Source organism: Aegilops tauschii, chromosome 5, assembly GCF_002575655.3.
Source record: "Aegilops tauschii subsp. strangulata cultivar AL8/78 chromosome 5, Aet v6.0, whole genome shotgun sequence".
Taxonomy (NCBI): domain Eukaryota; kingdom Viridiplantae; phylum Streptophyta; class Magnoliopsida; order Poales; family Poaceae; genus Aegilops; species Aegilops tauschii.
In genome coordinates, this window is record NC_053039.3 from 526,137,077 (window position 1) to 526,154,646 (window position 17,570).

The following is a 17,570-nucleotide window of genomic DNA, read 5'->3' on the forward strand; positions in this document are numbered from 1 at the left end:
GTCTCTCTCAAACAACCCTGCAACCAAATAACAAAGAGTCTCTTGTGTCCCCAACACACCCAATACAATGGTAAATTGTATAGGTGCACTAGTTCGGCGAAGAGATGGTGATACAAGTGCAATATGGATGGTAGATATAGGTTTTTGTAATCTGAAAATATAAAAACAGCAAGGTAACTAAAGATAAAAGTGAGTGTAAACGGTATTGCAATGCTAGGAAACAAGGCCTAGGGTTCATACTTTCACTAGTGCAAGTTCTCTCAACAATAATAACACAATTGGATCATATAACTATCCCTCAACATGCAACAAAGAGTCACTCCAAAGTCACTAATAGCGGAGAACAAACGAAGAGATTATGGTAGGGTACATAACCACCTCAAAGTTATTCTTTCCAATCAATCCGTTGGGCTATTCCTATAAGTGTCACAAACAGCCCTACAGTTCATACTAGAATAACACCTTAAGACACACATCAACCAAAACCCTAATGTCACCTAGATACTCCAATGTCACCTCAAGTATCCGTGGGTATGATTATACGATATGCATCACACAATCTCAGATTCATCTATTCAACCAACACATAGAACCTCAAAGAGTGCCCCAAAGTTTCTACCGGAGAATCAAGACGAAAACGTGTGCCAACCCCTATGCATAGGTTCATGGGTAGAACCCGCAAGTTGATCACCAAAACATACATCAAGTGAATCACGTGATATCCCATTGTCACCACAGATACGCACGGCAAGACATACATCAAGTGTTCTCAAATCATTAAAGATTCAATCCGATAAGATTACTTCAAAGGGAAAACTCAATCCATTGCAAGAGAGTAGATGGGGAGAAGCAACATAAGATCCAACTATAATAGCAAAGCTCGCGATACATCAAGATCGTGCCAAATCAAGAACACGAGAGAGAGAGAGAGAGAGAGAGATCAAACACATAGCTACTGGTACATACCCTCAGCCCCGAGGGTGAACTACTCCCTCCTCGTCATGGAGAGTGCCGGGATGATGAAGATGGCCACCGGTGAGGGTTCCCCCCTCCGGCAGGGTGCCCGAACAGGGTCCCGATTGGTTTTTGGTGGCTACAGAGGCTTGCGGCAGCGGAACTCCCGATCTATTCTGTTCCCCGATCGTTTTAGGGTATATGGATATATATATATAGGCGGAAGAAATACGTCAGGGGAGCCACGAGGGGCCCACGAGGGTGGAGGGCGCGCCCAGGGGGGTGGGCGCGCCCCCCTGCCTCGTGCCTCCCTCGTTGCTTTCTTGACGTGGACTCCAAGTCTCCCGGGTTGCTTTCCTTCCAAAAATAACTTCTCCAGAAGGTTTCATTCCGTTTCGACTCCGTTTGATATTCCTTTTCTTCGAAACACTGAAACAAGGGAAAAACAGGAACTGGCACTGGGCTCTGGGTCAATAGGTTAGTCCCAAAAAATAATATAAAAGTGAATAATAAAGCCCAATAATGTCCAAAATAGTAGATAATATAGCATGGAGCAATCAAAAATTATAGATACGTTGGAGACGTATCAGGGAGTAGCCAGGAGGCGCCCCAAGTAGGTCTGAATCCCACTTGGGCTCCTTCCCTGGCCGCGTCCACCTTCCTTATTTGCTGGAGGGGGAAAGGAAAGGGGGGAGAGGGAAGGAAGGGGAAGGCCGAATCCCCCTCCTTCCTTTCCCCCATGGGTTGGCTGCCTTAGGGGGGGGGGCGCCAGCCCCTTGTGGGCCGGTGTGCTTCCCTCTAATGGCTCAATAGGCCCGTCACCCGCCCGGGGGTGTCCGGAACCCCCTCCGGTATTCCGATGACTACCCGGTACACTCTGAAACACTTCCGGTGTCCGAATACCATCGTCCTATATATCAATCTTTACCTCCAGACCATTCTGGAGCTCCTCGTCATGTCCGTGATCTCATCCGGGACTCCGAACAATATTCGGTCACCAAATCTTATAACTCATATAACACTATATTGTCAACGAACGTTAAGCGTGCGGACCCTACGGGTTCGAGAACTATGTAGACATGACTGAGACACCTCTCCTGTCAATAACCAATAGCAAAACCTGGATGCCCATATTGACTCCTAAATATTCTACGAAGATCTTTATCGGTCGAACCTTATGACAACATACGTAATTCCCTTTGTCCATCGTTATGTTACCTGCCCGAGATTCGATCGTCGGTATCTTCATACCTAGTTCAATCTCGTTACCGGAAAGTCTCTTTACTCGTTCTGTAATACATCATTTTGCAACTAACTCCTTAGCCAGTTTGCTTGCAAGGCTTACCGAGAAGGACTAGAGATACCTCTCCGCTACTCGGAGCGACAAATCCTAATATCGATGTATGCCAACTCAACAAACACCTTCGGAGATACCTGTAGAGCATCTTTATGATCACCCAATTACGTTGTGACATTTTATAGCACACAAGGTATTCCTCTGGTTTCCGGGAGTTGCATAATCTCATAGTAAAAGGAATATGTATTTGTCATCAAGAAAGCAATAGTAATAAACTGAATGATCAATATGCTAAGCTAACGGATGGGTCTTGTCCATCACATCATTCTCCTAATGATGTGATCCCGTTATCAAATGACAACACATGTCTATGGTTAGAAAATCTTAACCATCTTTGATCAACAAGCTAGTCTAGTAGAGGCTTACTAGGGACACGGTATTTGTTTATGTATTCACACATGTATTTAAGTTTCCGATCAATACAAGTCTAGCATGAATAATAAACCTTTATCATGAATAAGAAAATATAAAATAACAACTTTATTATTGCCTCTAGGGCATATTTCCTTCACCTTTAGTCCCGGTTGGAGCCACCAAGCGGGACTATAGGGTTGGCTATATAACCATACACTTATAAAAATTTCAAACCACTTATCCAGTTTCCCCCGACGACGACGAAGCAGAGCCCGACGCCGCCAGGCTGCCGGACCTCCCCGTCGCCTCCCCGAGCTCGCTCCTCGTCACCGCCCCAGATGCCGTCCTCGTTCCCTGCTCCGACGTCGTCCCCGAGCCCGCTCGCTCCTCGTCGCTGGCCGAACCTCCCCGAGCATCGCCGCGCCCCCGTGAGCCGCCCGTCCTCGTCGCCGACCGTCCTCGTCTGCTGCTACTAGTCACTCAACGAGCCTTCATGAGCTCCTCGGTGAGCACTCTTCCCCCCTTCAAGTTCTTTCTTGCAAATTTTTGGGTTAGGGTAGTCAGTCAACAAGTTTCTCTCAAGTTTCTGTAGAAGTATTAATATGGCAAATTTGATGTGGCAAAGTAATGTTGTGGCAAGCATCTTTTGGGCAATTTGTAGCAAGTTGTGGCAAAGTTCTGAATTTTTTGACAATGCACATCAAGTGTATGATGAAATGCCAGAGGGCTCTAGGAATTTTTGAGAATTTTTGTGGTGAGGTGTTGATGCACAAAAGATAGTCTGGCAAAGTTTCAGAATTTTTTTGAGCAATTTAAATTGGGCTTTGACCATGGAGTTTGAATCTGGTCCAAATTTGAACTGAATGAAATTTGAACTATGGAACCAAATGTTTTTGGTGGAATGGGTTGTGGGTACTGTCAAATAGTTGGAGTAATTTTTCTGGGTGCAAAAGAATTTGGGAGAATATAGCTCCTTTGCAAATCAAAGAACAAATTTATAGATGATATTATTACTTAGTTGTTACTCTTATTTTGTAGATGATATTATCCATGATTATATGGTGTTGGTTTCTTTATGTCATGTTGTAGATTTATATTGCTACATATAGGTTATGCTTGTTGAATATAACCTACTCTATTACTTCTTGTTAATTATCCAAGTTGTTTCATTTACCTAGGATGGTAGCTATGCATATATATACTTAGTTGATTGACATGCCATGTTAGTACTTACTCAAATAAAATGCATATTTGGGTGTATGCCTACCATGTGTTATATCACTGGTAGTTTGTACCTTATGTTCATACATTTGGTTAGACTTTAGTTGGTAGATATACCGTAGTAGTTTGTTGATGTTGTACATTCTTCTATTGAGTAAATTGTTCTCTATCAATACTTTGACATGTTATTGCATACTAGGTTGTATATCTATGTACTTCAAGTGTATGATGTGCTAGATAGGGAATGCATGGAATCATGTTATTCATGCTAGTATAGTACTTAGCTTGAAATGATTGATGCCATGACTTAGATGTTTACATGCTTAGTATGATTTTCCTTCTATTTTTAAGTCACAACTAGTATGATAGTGTTGTGTGCTAATGCCATGCTTGATAGTGTTATATTGGTAGCATAGCACGTTATGTCGTGTGATGATCCACCATGCTTTGTCACCTATATAGTTTATCTAGGTATCTCAATGTTGTGTGCATGAGCTTCTTCATATCTAGTTTATCTAGTGGTTGCATTGTTATATGTCTAGGTGTCTTTCATGCAAGTGACCTTTGAATTATGAACATAGGAAATGTCTGACGACGACGATAGGGTCCAAGAGTGCGAGTACTGCGGCGACGACCGGGGTCTGTGCGACAGGCCTCACCTGGAAGGCGGTCGACGCTTCAGTATTAAGCTCGACGAGACCTTCGATGTTTATACGATATGCAACGACGACAAGTCTTTTTCCGTAATTAAGCATGACTGATGTTTCTTCAACGTGTAATTTCCGCTTTCTACAATTCAACTAGTGCATCTCCTACCATGCAAGACGTTATGTCTTGGAGAAGTTGGATTTTGAAGATCATGAGAATATGCAGATAAAGAGAGTTCACCTCAGGACCCAACATGGTTATGCTTTTAACGTAAAGCTATACAATGCGGTGACCTACTCCCATTTTGGTTGCTCTAATTGGGCAGCACTATGCAAGGCGTATGGTTTTCAGGAGTGTATGTATGTCACCTTCGATCTGGGTGATGATCCTGAAGATGACATGGATGAAGATAATATCGACGAAGATAATATCGACATTTGGGTCGATGTTCATACGCTTCCACTTCTACCTCTATGTGAGTTTCTCAAATATATTCAATAAGTAATTTATATTGTATTTATAAAAATAGTTGACAGCTTATTTCCATTCTTCAAGAAATGTACGGAAAGTAGTAGACAAAACCTACTAAAGTTATGGGTCTGAGCTAAATTGCGAGGAGATAAATCATTTTGTTTCATAGATTAAAGATGTTGAGACTTTTAAGACGAATTATCATATCTCTCCAAGTCATTCTCAATAAGTGCCACTAGTGCACGTGTTGAACTACGGTAACATCCATCGAGATATCATGGTATGAATTTTCCTATTATGTCATTAGTGCATTTTTTGCATAGATTCTTTTAAGCTAAACTACATTTTTCTAAGTATGTTATTATGATGTTCTTCAACAGAAACTCCTGGCGGATTGTATACCTAGATTTATGGAAATGAAAGGTGACATGAGGATTGTTAGCTTACGACCAAGTTGGCCTACGTACCATCGCAGTGCATACACGATTCATCGAAGCGATGACATCCTCACAATCAAAGATTGGAGAAAAGTTATGAGATCGCAGAGAACTACTTGGGGGCAACATCAAGTGCAACCCACAAATGGGAGAGAGGTTCATCTGTATTCTCCATAATGGAGAATCAGGGGTTTACCTGTTTTATGCTATTTTACCTTTGAGAGAGTAGGACGTCTTAGGTATTTATGTGCTACATTGTGCTAGAATTGTGAGCTAGTTTTTATATGACTATGATGATGAGTTGTTATCATGATGATGAGTTATGTGCTACCTTTGTGCTACATTGATGAGCTAGTTCCTATATATATGACTACGATGATGAGTTGTTACTATAATTATGATGATGATTAATGGTTCCTTCATTTGCTTACTAGCTAGCGTCGAGCTCTCTCTATATGTAGTAGCTAGCGTCGACCAAGCACGGAGAAAGAGAGGTCACTTCTCTCTATATGTAGTAGCTAGCATCGACCAAGCACGGAGAAAGAGAGGTCACTTCTCCCTATATGTAGTAGCTAGCTAACACAATATGAAACCCCTAAACCCTCCAAACCCCGCGTGGATGCCTTTTAGTCCCGATCGGTATTACCAACCGGGACTAAAGGTCCTCCTGCCTGGGCGCCGCACAGCGGCCACGTGGAGCTCCTTTAGTCCCGGTTCGTAACACAACCGGGACTAAAAGTGGTGGGCATTAGTCCCGATCGTTTAGCCCCGGTTGCAGAACCGGGACTAAAGGCCCTCTGGAACCGGGTCTGATACCCTGTTTTCTACTAGTGTTATTAGCTAAGTTACTCCCACTATGACCAGTCTAACATAGCTAGTTACCCGTACTATGAGTAACATCACATATAACAAGACAATATGAGTCTTTCTTCTCATTAAATCATTGCCACATAAGCAAATTATTGAGTTAGACTCTATTACTGTTGAAGTTACTCCCACTACGAATGGTCTAAGTGTAATCGCGTCCCATGGCAAGTAACAAGTTGTCCATGTGAAAAGATGCTTATCGGCACCACTCGTCTGCATGTGGATCGTCATCTCGCATTTATGAACCAATGTATAAGAAAGTAGGTTCTCTTTTACAGCATGCAGTATTCCCCGCGTAAAGCATCTAGTTCGGTCCTGGATTCCTTCTCTAGACGTAGCAAATGTTCCCCGAGCCATCCCCTTAATTAGTATGACGCAATCTGGCTCTGGTTGCAATATGTACCAAATTCTGGCTGACTGGTCACGGGCCGGCAAAAGTTGCTGCCAACACGCTCTGTCCCACACCACTAAGCCGGAGCACACAACTTGCAGGCACATTCAAGTCGTGCAATTAGCACATTATAATTTGCCATTACAAAATCAGGAGTTACTGTAGCTCTTCGTGTTGACCACGAATTAATATGTGGACGTCGTGCAGATTTAAGAAGCCCCCATGTACATGCATGCAGTGCTAATCCGGATTAGGGAAAGCTTGCACGTCCATAGGAGGAATGTTAAGTTTGCAAGTATTACCCAGCGATGAAGCAAATTCCCCTATCATTAGCTAGTACCTGCATCGATGTAACCATTTGTTCTGACCAGTCAAATCAGCTCGGCGCACGACCACAGTGTTCAGCTCATTTACTGTTCTTCTCCCCCTCATTTCCCCTCACCTACCAAAATAAGCTCACGCCCTTGCTGAAGAACACACAATCCATGGATCCGCGGTCGACCATAGAGGGACAACTGACCTGAGAGTTCCGTTCCCCCCCCCCCCCCCCCCCCCCCGCGTCGTCTCCTCTGAGGCGACTCGGGGGCAACCCTAGCGCCGCCGCTCGCGCTCCCTCCCCTCCGCCGCTGCCAGAGGGGCTCGCGGCGCTTGCGCGCGGCCCCGATGAAGGTGGCGGCGGGGGATCTGGCGCCTCCTCCATGGGTGGAGGGCTGCAGCTCCCGGGGCGGCGGCCCCGGCCGGTGGCGTGCGGCGTGGCCTGGGCGGCGGGCGGCGCCGACGGGTGCTGGTGGGCGGCCTCCACGGCTGCGTGGGCAGGTGATGGTCGTGGACGTCGGTGCTGCGGGGGCGCCTCGCTGGCCGCCGGTCCACCTTGGAGAAGCTTCGGCGCCGCCCGATCTGCTCTGATCCGTGCCTGTGTTGGTCCTCGGCGGCTGCGGTCGGGGTTTCTTGGTGATTGCTGGCCGGATCTGGCGTTTGGGCGAGGATCCGGGGGAAACCCCTGGCCGGCACGGCGCCCCCCCCCCCCCCCAAAGTCGACGCCTTTGGCGCCGATCCCCTTCTTGGAGGCTTTGGGGTGGATCCTCTCCCATTCGCCTCCCCCCTGAGCTCCGGCGAAAGTCGGCACTCCCCTGATCTGGGCGTCGACGACACCTTGGTGCCGTGATCCTTCTTGAAGGCGGCGACCGGGATGTGCTCTTGGGGGTGGAGCGGCTGGTGGCTTGGCTCCGAAGCATGACGGCCTGGTCTTCCTGCGACTTCCTGCTCGGCTTCGCCCAGTGCATAGTGATGCCTTCTTCGGTCTTCTCCATCGGTGTGCGCCTTCGTTCGACAGCTCGCGCCCCGTGCTCCGTGCTGCCACTGCCGGCTTGGTGCTCGTCTGGTTGGTCCTCTGTGGTCCGCTAGTCAGCTCCGTCTGCTTCTCCTACGGCAGCTGGACACCTTGAGTTGGGCTTTGTGATAGCCATTCTGTTGTTCGCCGGTGCGGCACTCATCGAGCCTGGGTGAAAGGGTAGTGGCCCTTTGCGACGGTGGAGACAGCTCAAGTGTAGCCCATGTTTGGCCTGTGGATGCAGCTGGGGCTCGATGCTTGCTCAATGTGGCCCTCCTTCCGTGTTCTTAGTTGGCTACTTGGTGTAGGCGTAGTGCTGGGCGTCGGCATCAGTGTTTCTGCTGTTGCCATTGTGCTGTTCCACCTAGTGCCTTGTATCTTTCTTTCCGCTTTCCTTTGCATTTCATCTGTATCATGGTGCCTTTGTAATCCTGGCCGGTTGATGGCTTTGTTAATTCAAAGTCGGGCTAGGTTCGAGCTCTTCTCGGGCTCGGCCAGCGCCTTTTCTCTAAAAAAATCCATGGATCCGCCCCCACCCTCCCCCCCCCACACACAAGTGTTTCGCCACGCATAACCCCCGTCTGGACGCAATCCATCCTTGGAAGCATCTTTAAATGCAGAGTTGCTTCAATCTTCACGGCCCCCAACCCCCCTCCTGCTTCTCAGGATTGGGTCAAAGGCCGCGTTCGGCTCCTCTCCGCTCCGGAGTGGACCGGGCTCTAGCTCATTTTCATGGAGCGACTAAAAGTGAGCTCCACAACTCCGCGGAGTCAGAGCGGAGAGGAGGGATTCCGAACAAGGCGAAAGTCTCCGAATCCCTCGACCACGTCTCTAGCTCCGCGGCCATAGGCGTACCCGGCCGCAGCCTTTTCTTTGACAGGCTCCTTTTTGTTCGGTTTGGCAAAATGTGTGGTGGTCAGAATAGAAGAATTTAAAGTAATCATATAATTATACATTTTGTAATTTGCATATTCCAGCTAGGGCCAGTTCTTTTTATGGCTTCTAGAATAAGCTGCAAAAAGCTGCCCCCTACCCAGCTTATTCTAGAAGCCCAACCAAATTTATTTTTTGAGAAACCTAGTAGTTAAGACTTGACTAGTAGGCTTCTAAAAATAAAATTTTGGTTGGGCTTCTAGAATAAGCTGGGTAGGGGGCAGCTTATTCTGGAAGCTCAAAAAAGCTAACAAAAGAACTGGCCCTTACCTTCTCTGCCAAGCCATCATCACCAGAGACCAAAGATTTCACTTCCACACTGCCCACTACCTCAATATAGCACTGCCAAAATCAATCTGGAGTTAGGTTTCGCCCAAAAAATGTAAACAAACTTGATTGGCTCTAGCAATTAATTTTGAAAATTACGGGTTCCGCCAACCAACCTGGTTAGGGCCATTTATAGAAGCCGATGATATGGACGAGCAAAATCCAACATCAGTAGAATCAGTGGCCTTCATTTTGAAGTACCTCACCGGCTGATTGGAGAAGAAGCAGTTCAAATCAGTGGAACTTGTAGCAGATGATGAGCAGAAGAAAAACTCATTGTAGATAGATCGATAGAATATTTTTCTCACCTGACGCAGCATTGCAGCTGACCCCATCGCCCCACAGCTTAGCCCAGCAACTGGTGGGATGGATGTGTTCTATGGATGGTGGTGAGAATACAAATTTGCACTCTCTCACTGTCTATTTATGTAGCACTATAGTTTCCTCCCGCACCACACACTTTTTGCTTGAATGTTTGAATTTTTTTGAACTTCACAATACTGGCCAAGAAACAAGCTAGACCAGATCCAGTTCATACTTATTATTGCACATACAGTGGCTGCATGCAAGACTTGATTCCGTGAGCTGGCCCTCTGTTAGATCGTCGGCACGATATTTCTGCTAATCAAGACGACAGATAGCAAGCGCACACCCACCTCGAGCTGTCACTTCCGTTGCGGGGCCCAACTTGTGCCCAAGCACGCCTCTCAGACGGAATGGAGGGCCTTGGTTAACCATGCATGCATGGACCTAGTCGAAAACTAGGCAAGTACACGGCCCAGCACGCGCATGTAATGCGGTCGAATCGCTGACGCGATCTAAGCACAGTGATATGCGGGGCCCTATCCCGAACTTCATGCACCCCACTTGCTCGGGCGTAACGAGTTGTGCCATACAACTTGTGTCACGCAAACGGACGTGTACTGAGTTCGACCTCGATCTGAGAAATCCGGAGCAGGTGCTTGAGGCTTCAGGGGCGTATGACCTGAGATACTGGACCGTAACGCCACTAAAGAGCTACCGCAAGCGCGTAGTATATGTTCCACATATTGCTCCTTATTACACGCTGTCGCTCTTTAGTCCCATCAAGATGCATGCAGTGCACGGCGTGGATAAAGTACGCCAATGCCGTCGTGTGCACTGAAAGTGCGCCCGGTCATCCATGCCACAATTTTTATTCAATAACCCCGACTTGTGGTATGGATTACACTACAGACTCATCCGGTTGTCAACATGTATCCACTGATGCACCACAAGTAATCGTGTTCGATAATTTCACAACACACAAATGTGGTAACGTCTCAGGTGCTTGACAACGTCGTCGATGTACCGTTCCTGCCGCTCCTGATCGGCGAGAACCTCCTGCAGCTTCTTGGCGTTGCTCGCGAGCACCTTCCCCTCGCCGTCCACCATGACGAGCCGCACCGCCGCGGCAACGCCGTCCCTGTCGAACGAGCCGTCGGCCTCGTCCCTCGCCACCTCCACGCCGACCCCCTTCTCCGCCATGGTCCGCGCGACGAGCGGCTGGTCGACGACGAACGGGAGCATCACCAGCGGGTGGCCGAACGCGAAGCTCTCCACGGTGGAGCCCCACCCGCAGTGCGTCAGGAACGCGGCTACCGCGCCGTGCGCGAGCGCCCTCACCTGCGGCACCCACCCAGTCTCGACCATGCCACGCCCACGCGTCCTCTCCTCGAACCCATCGGGCAGCACGCCGCGGTCGTCCGCACCGGTGCCGGAGTCGGACATGCCTCCGGGCGTCCGGAGAGCCCACAGGAAGCGCACGCCGGCGAGCTCAAGCCCGAGCGCGAGCTCGTGCAGGTTCTTTAGCGTCACTGGCGCCTCACTCCCGAGCGCTACGTAGATGACTGACTTTGCGGGCTGGTCATCGAGCCATCGCATGACATCGGGGCGGACACCGCCGTCATCGCCGCCGAGGTCGGGAGGCGGCAGCAGGACCCCGGCGGGGATGGAAGGCTTCTGGAAGAGGTCGGTGAGGAGGGCGAGCATCCCGGGCTCGACCTCGTCGCAACTGCGGTAGATGGCGAGGCGACAACGCTCGTTCATCTGCCAGAATCGATGTATGTCGGGAACGCCGGACGCGTTGGGCCGGAAAGTGCCGGCGAGCCACCCGGCCTCGTGCCGACGGTATGCCACGGTGGAAGGGAAGGGATACCACCCGGGCGCAACGGTGAAGTCCTCCAACGTCGTGCGGGGATGCGCCGTGTGTGCCCCCCGTGATCCCATAAAGGCGACCAGGCCGGCGAGGACGATCTCGAATACTGCACAGGGTACCTGCACTTGTCGTCGGTACACCGGAAGAACACGGGAAATCAATCGATTAATTCACACACAAATATGAGATTTTCTTTGCGTAAAATACTCAAAACTCAGTAGTGTCGACTTTTTTTTGAGGAAAAAAAATGACTAGGCACTCCCAACAAAAACAAAAACACAAAAGAGAAACTTTGAGAAACAGAAACACAAAGTAGATTCATGCATGTCGGTTGGGGAGGAAAGGTAGCAGAAAACTACACCTTGTGCTCGTCGGCGATGGGCGGGACCCAGTGGTGGCAGAAGTCATGGACGATCCAGTCGGGCCTCCTGCCAGCGGCGACGGCGTCCGCGAGGAATGCGGCGAGAGGGGCTGAGAGCCCGTCCATGGCCATCTTAAGGAGCCCGTCCTCCCCGGGCGGCACGTCGGCGGTGGACTCGGCGCCCTCCGGCAGCCCGTCGACGCGCGGCATTGGCAGCGGCACGAACCGGAGGCGGCCTGACAGGTGCGGCGGCACGGACGGGAGCCTGGCGATGTTCCGCGGCGTGGAGACGAAGGCGACGTCGTGGCCGCGGGCGGCGAGGCGCCTGGAGAGGTCGAGGAACGGGAGCATGTGCCCGAACGCCAGCCACGGGAACATAACCACCTCCAGCTGCCCGCCGGCTTCCTCCATATGGACGTGAGCTGAGCCCATCGGCAATGGAGGCCGGAGAAAAACCAAATTAATCAAGGTGTTGGATTCTGGTCTGGTGGAGCAGCATGAGAATGGTGATCGTATATGAAGATATATCGGTACGGATGCAAGCATCACGTGATGTGCTACCACCGCTAACGACCACTTGAAAGTTGGGATAATGGCCTGGCCGAATATTTGATTGGGATAGTGATAACGTAGCCGAATCGGGACCACCGATCAAAGTCACAATAGTCTCTTCATGGTTTAAGCGTGGCTCTCTAGAGGGGGCTACCATTTGGTTTGTACTCACTGTGTCGTTGGTATTTCCCTGTGTTACCTTTTATAGCTGTCCATCAGCATTGGCACACCATGCAACAGTCATAGATGTAAGACGCCGATAACTGCCACATGTGTGGTGTAATGGACACTCGATCATACATCTCGTCCGGTAGTACCCAGGAGACAGCCCACACGACCGTGTGTAGACGAACATTAATACTACCCACACGTTTGGGCGCAGCTACGATGGCCCACACGACCTGTGTTTCAACTGCTCACCCCCACCCCGTGAGCGTGAACGCATGTGTAATCAACTTTAGTTGCCATGTGTAATTAGCTACAATTGCTATGTCTGCCATGTATCATTAAATATAATTGCCATGTGTAACTAATTGGAGTTGCCACGTGGTCAAACCATAGTTGCCATGTATGATCAATCATAGTTGTCGTGTATGATTAACTAGTTGCCATATATGCACATTGTGTAACTAATTGGAGTTGCCACGTGTGATTAAGCCATAGTTGCCATGTATGTTCAACCATAGTTGCCGTATGTGATTAACTAGTTGCCACATATGCACACATGTAGTTGACATCTATCACCGTGTGATCGTCGTGTGGGCGAAGGGCAGCTTCGCCCACACGTTCGGGCGAGCGTCATCTGTCTGTTCGGGCGAGGAGTGCCCACACGTGTGGCACTAAATGATAACGTGAAGGAAATATGCCCTAGAGGCAATAATAAAGTTGTTATTTATATTTCCTTATATCATGATAAATGTTTATTATTCATGCTAGAATTGTATTAACCGGAAACTTAGTACATGTGTGAATACATAAACAAACAAAGTGTCACTAGTATGCCTCTACTTGACTAGCTCGTTGAATCAAAGATGGTTAAGTTTTCTAGCCATAGACATGAGTTGTCATTTGATTAACGGGATCACATCATTAGAGAATGATGTGATTGACTTGACCCATTCCGTTAGCTTAGCATTCGATCGTTTAGTATATGGCTATTGCTTTCTTCATGACTTATACATGTTCCTATGACTATGAGATTATGCAACTCCCGAATACCAGAGGAACACTTTGTGTGCTACCAAACGTCACAACGTAACTGGATGATTATAAAGTTGCTCTATAGGTGTCTCCGATGGTACTTGTTGAGTTGGCATAGATCGAGATTAGGATTTGTCACTCCGATTGTCGGAGAGGTATCTCTGGGCCCTCTCGGTAATGCACATCACTATAAGCTTTACAAGCAATGCAACTAATGAGTTAGTTGTGGGATGATGTATTACGGAACGAGTAAAAAGACTTGCCGGTAACGAGATTGAACTAGGTATTGAGATACTGATGATCGAATCTCGGGCAAGTAACATACCGATGACAAAGGGAACAACGTATGTTGTTATGCGGTTTGACCGATAAAGATCTTCGTAGAATATGTAGGAGCCAATATGAGCATCCAGGTTCCGCTATTGGTTATTGACCGGAGACGAGTCTCGGTCATGTCTACATAGTTCTCGAACCCGTAGGGTCCACACGCTTAACGTTCGGTGACGATCGGTAATATGAGTTTATGTGTTTTGATGTACCGAAGGTAGTTCGGAGTCCCGGATATGATCACGGACATGACGAGGAGTCTCGAAATGGTCGAGACATAAAGATCGATATATTGGATGACTATGTTTGGACTTCGGAAGGGTTTCGCGCAAGTTCGGGCAAATACCGGAGTACCGGGGGGCTACCGGAACCCCCCGGGGAGTGTAATGGGCCTATTGGGCCTTAGTGGAGAAGAGGAGGGGCGGCCAGGGCAGGCCGTGCGCCCCCTCCCCCTCTAGTCCGAATTGGACAAGGAGGGGGGCGGCGCCCCCCTTTCCTTCCCCCTCTCTCCTCCTTCCCTCTCTCCTACTCCTACTCTTGGAAGGGTTGGAGTCCTACTCCCGGTGGGAGTAGGACTCCCCTTGGGGCGGGCCTAGGAGGGCCGGCCCCTCCCCCTCCTCCACTCCGTATATACGGGGGAGGGGGCACCCCATAGACACACAAGTTAATCAGTTGATCTTTTAGCCGTGTGCGGTGCCCCTCTCCACCATAATCCACCTCGGTCATATCGTAGCGGTGCTTAGGTGAAGCCCTGCGGTAGCATCATCATCACTGTCATCACGCCGTCGTGCTGACGGAACTCTCCCGCGAAGCTCTGCTGGATCGTGAGTTCGTGGGACATCACCGAGCTGAACGTGTGCTGAACTCGGAGGTGCCGTGCGTTCGGTACTTGGATTGGTCGGATCGTGAAGACGTACCACTACATCAACCGCGTTCTCATAACGCTTCCGCTTACGGTCTACGAGGGTACGTGGACGACACTCTCCCCTCTCGTTGCTATGCATCACCATGATCTTGCGTGTGCGTAGGAAAATTTTGAAATTACTACGTTTCCCAACATAACGCACACACGAAGCCGGGTGCTTACGTGGCTCTTGACCCAGATGACAACTGCTTCAATATTCATGCAAATGAATCGAACGGCATCGACTGCATTTGGGCCATGTTAAATTGTGCCACACGTGTGGGCGTTATCATTTAGGTAGATGTACATGCCCAAAATCTATACATATGTTGTATGCAACCACAAGTTCTCATCCACACGTTCACACATTGACCGGCGATCAACAAGAATAAAAAAACATACACAGCCCACATATACTCTCCATACACACCAAAGACACACTCCCACGCCGTCAGTTCAGTGCGCACCAGTCACCCCTAACAAAGGAGTGTGCACCGGTCGCCTATGAAAGGTAAGTTTATGAAAAAGTTTAGGTTCAGACATTTCATCAACCCTCTGAAAGGAATCTAGCAATTGTTAGTCAATTGCCATTAAATTATTTTGTACCTAAATAAACATATGTTAACAATATCAAAACAAAATGTGGAACATCGTTTCAACCAAAAGAAAATTAGGGAGTCAAATATAGAATCTGCATGTTAAATTCTTATCCACAATACAAATTTTAGGAAAAATTATTAACCATTCCTTCATATTATTAATATTAATCCTTCATATAAGATTATCACAACCTACACGATTCTTTTTTTTCCTAGGTTGAAAGTATCACTTGTTTTCTCTTCGTATAATAAGATTATTAATCCCCATGAATCGAGTTTAGTTAGCCCACTCATCGGGTGCACACAAATTAATTCCTTCCTACGCTTCCTTCCTTCCTTAGAGCGTGCAAAGTCCCTCTCTCCTCACTCTTTGGATGTGAGGGCTCCCCGTTTAATTAGCTGCTCATTGGCCTCTCGTTTGTTCTTAATTGGTTGCAATTTTTTGGTCTGTGAGCGGACGTAACAGTACACTGTGCTGTCCATGTAGCGAGATGAGAATGATCATAATTCAGAGTGCAAGGCTATAGTGATCATTACAATTGCTTTGCTTTATCATAATTCCAAAACAGATTCCATTGATTTTTCTTATTTCTTACACTAGCACACTTGCCCGTGCGTTGCAACGGAAGAGATATTTATTACGAGAAGCAACGGGAGAGAAATGACGAGTCCTCCGAAAATAGTCTCCGCAGCGGTGGCCGACGGAGATAGGAGCTGCGATTTCTCGTGGGTCATGTTTGGCGTACGAGATCTTCATAATGGTGGGGTTTGTTGGCGTCTCCTATCACGGTGTAACTGGATGCATTACTAATTACAACACACAAATGAAAGACCCGACGATGTGCTGCTAGCTAGTCGAAGAAACACATCCTAATAACCAATGACCAGCGTGAATATTTTAAAATTTAATGCAGCGTCAGTTTTGAAACATTTTTTGAAATTTTTCGAACTTATCATAAAAAATAAGAATGAATTTGCGTATATTCTCCGAAACATGAACAATTTTCCAAATTCCAAATAGCTTTTTGAAAATTCTGAATATTTCGGAAAAATGTGAACACAACTTTAAATTGGAATATTTTTTGAAATTCACAAACATTTTCTGAAAACATGAACCTTTTATAATAACTTAAACATTTTCTGAATTAGCGAACTATTTTTTAAAATGTTTGAACATTCAGAACAAATTTGGAAATGTTTTTTAATTAATAAAAGTATTTTAGTTTCATAACAATTTCAGTAAAACAACAACATTTTCAAATTTGAAACATTTTTTCAAATGCAAAAAGTAAGAAAAAACATTTTTTCAAATGGAAATAACGAATAATTGTGGAAAATAAAAACATTTTTTGAAAATTGGGAACATTTGTTTATTCGAAAAAAATTAAGAAAAAAATAAAGTCCTTAACTTTTTGAAAATAGAAATATTTTTAGAATTTGGAACATTTACCGAAAACTTAAAAAAAGTGAATTTGAGATATTTTGAAAATTTCAAATTTACTAAAAAGGAAAAATGAAATTAAACTTGGAAATGCAAAAAAGTAAAAAGAAATAGGAAAGAAAAAGAGAAATGAGCAGGAAAAAAACACAGGATAAACCGAAACTGGGCCGGGCCAGTACAGGGCGTCCTGTGCGAAGCTTTGGGTATTTGACGCTCCGTGCAGCAAATAGGGTTCTGCGAGCTGTATGAGCTGGAAAATAACGGTCTGGCTTGGCTGGGCCTCAGCGCACGGCCCAGGTACGAAATCCTGGACAATCAAAAAGTAAGAAAAAAAATAAAGTCCTTCAAAATTTTTGAAAATAGAAATATTTTAGAATTTGGAACAATTACCGAAAATTAAAAAAAAAATGAATTTTGAGATATTTTGAATATTTCAAGTTTACAAAAAAGGAAAAATGAAATTAAACTTGGAATGGGAAAAAAGTAAAAAGAAATAGGAAAGAAAAGGAGAAATGAGCAGAAAAAAAACACAGGATAAAACGAAACTGGGCCGGCCCAGTACCGGGCGTCCTGTTCGAAGCTTTTGGTATTTGACGCTCCGTGCAGCAAATAGGATTCTGCGAGCTGTATGAGCTGGAAAATAACGGTCTGGCTTGGCTGGGCCTCAGCGCACGGCCCAGGTACGAAATCCTGGACAATCCATTTTTCTTTTGCACAAAA

At 47.0% G+C, this 17,570-nt stretch overlaps 1 protein-coding gene across 1 annotated transcript; it reads right to left on the reverse strand.

Annotated features, from left to right (window-relative positions):
- Nucleotides 1-10,404: 10,404 nt before the first annotated feature.
- On the reverse strand, nt 10,405-12,414 carry LOC109762214 (UDP-glycosyltransferase 91C1). The gene is made up of 2 exons (XM_020321028.4): nt 11,828-12,414; nt 10,405-11,585 (listed from the first exon to the last, which is right to left on the reverse strand). The coding sequence occupies exons 1-2, from the start codon at nt 12,371-12,373 to the stop codon at nt 10,566-10,568; spliced, it is 1,566 nt and encodes a 521-aa protein (XP_020176617.2). The 5' UTR covers nt 12,374-12,414; the 3' UTR covers nt 10,405-10,565.
- Nucleotides 12,415-17,570: the final 5,156 nt, after the last annotated feature.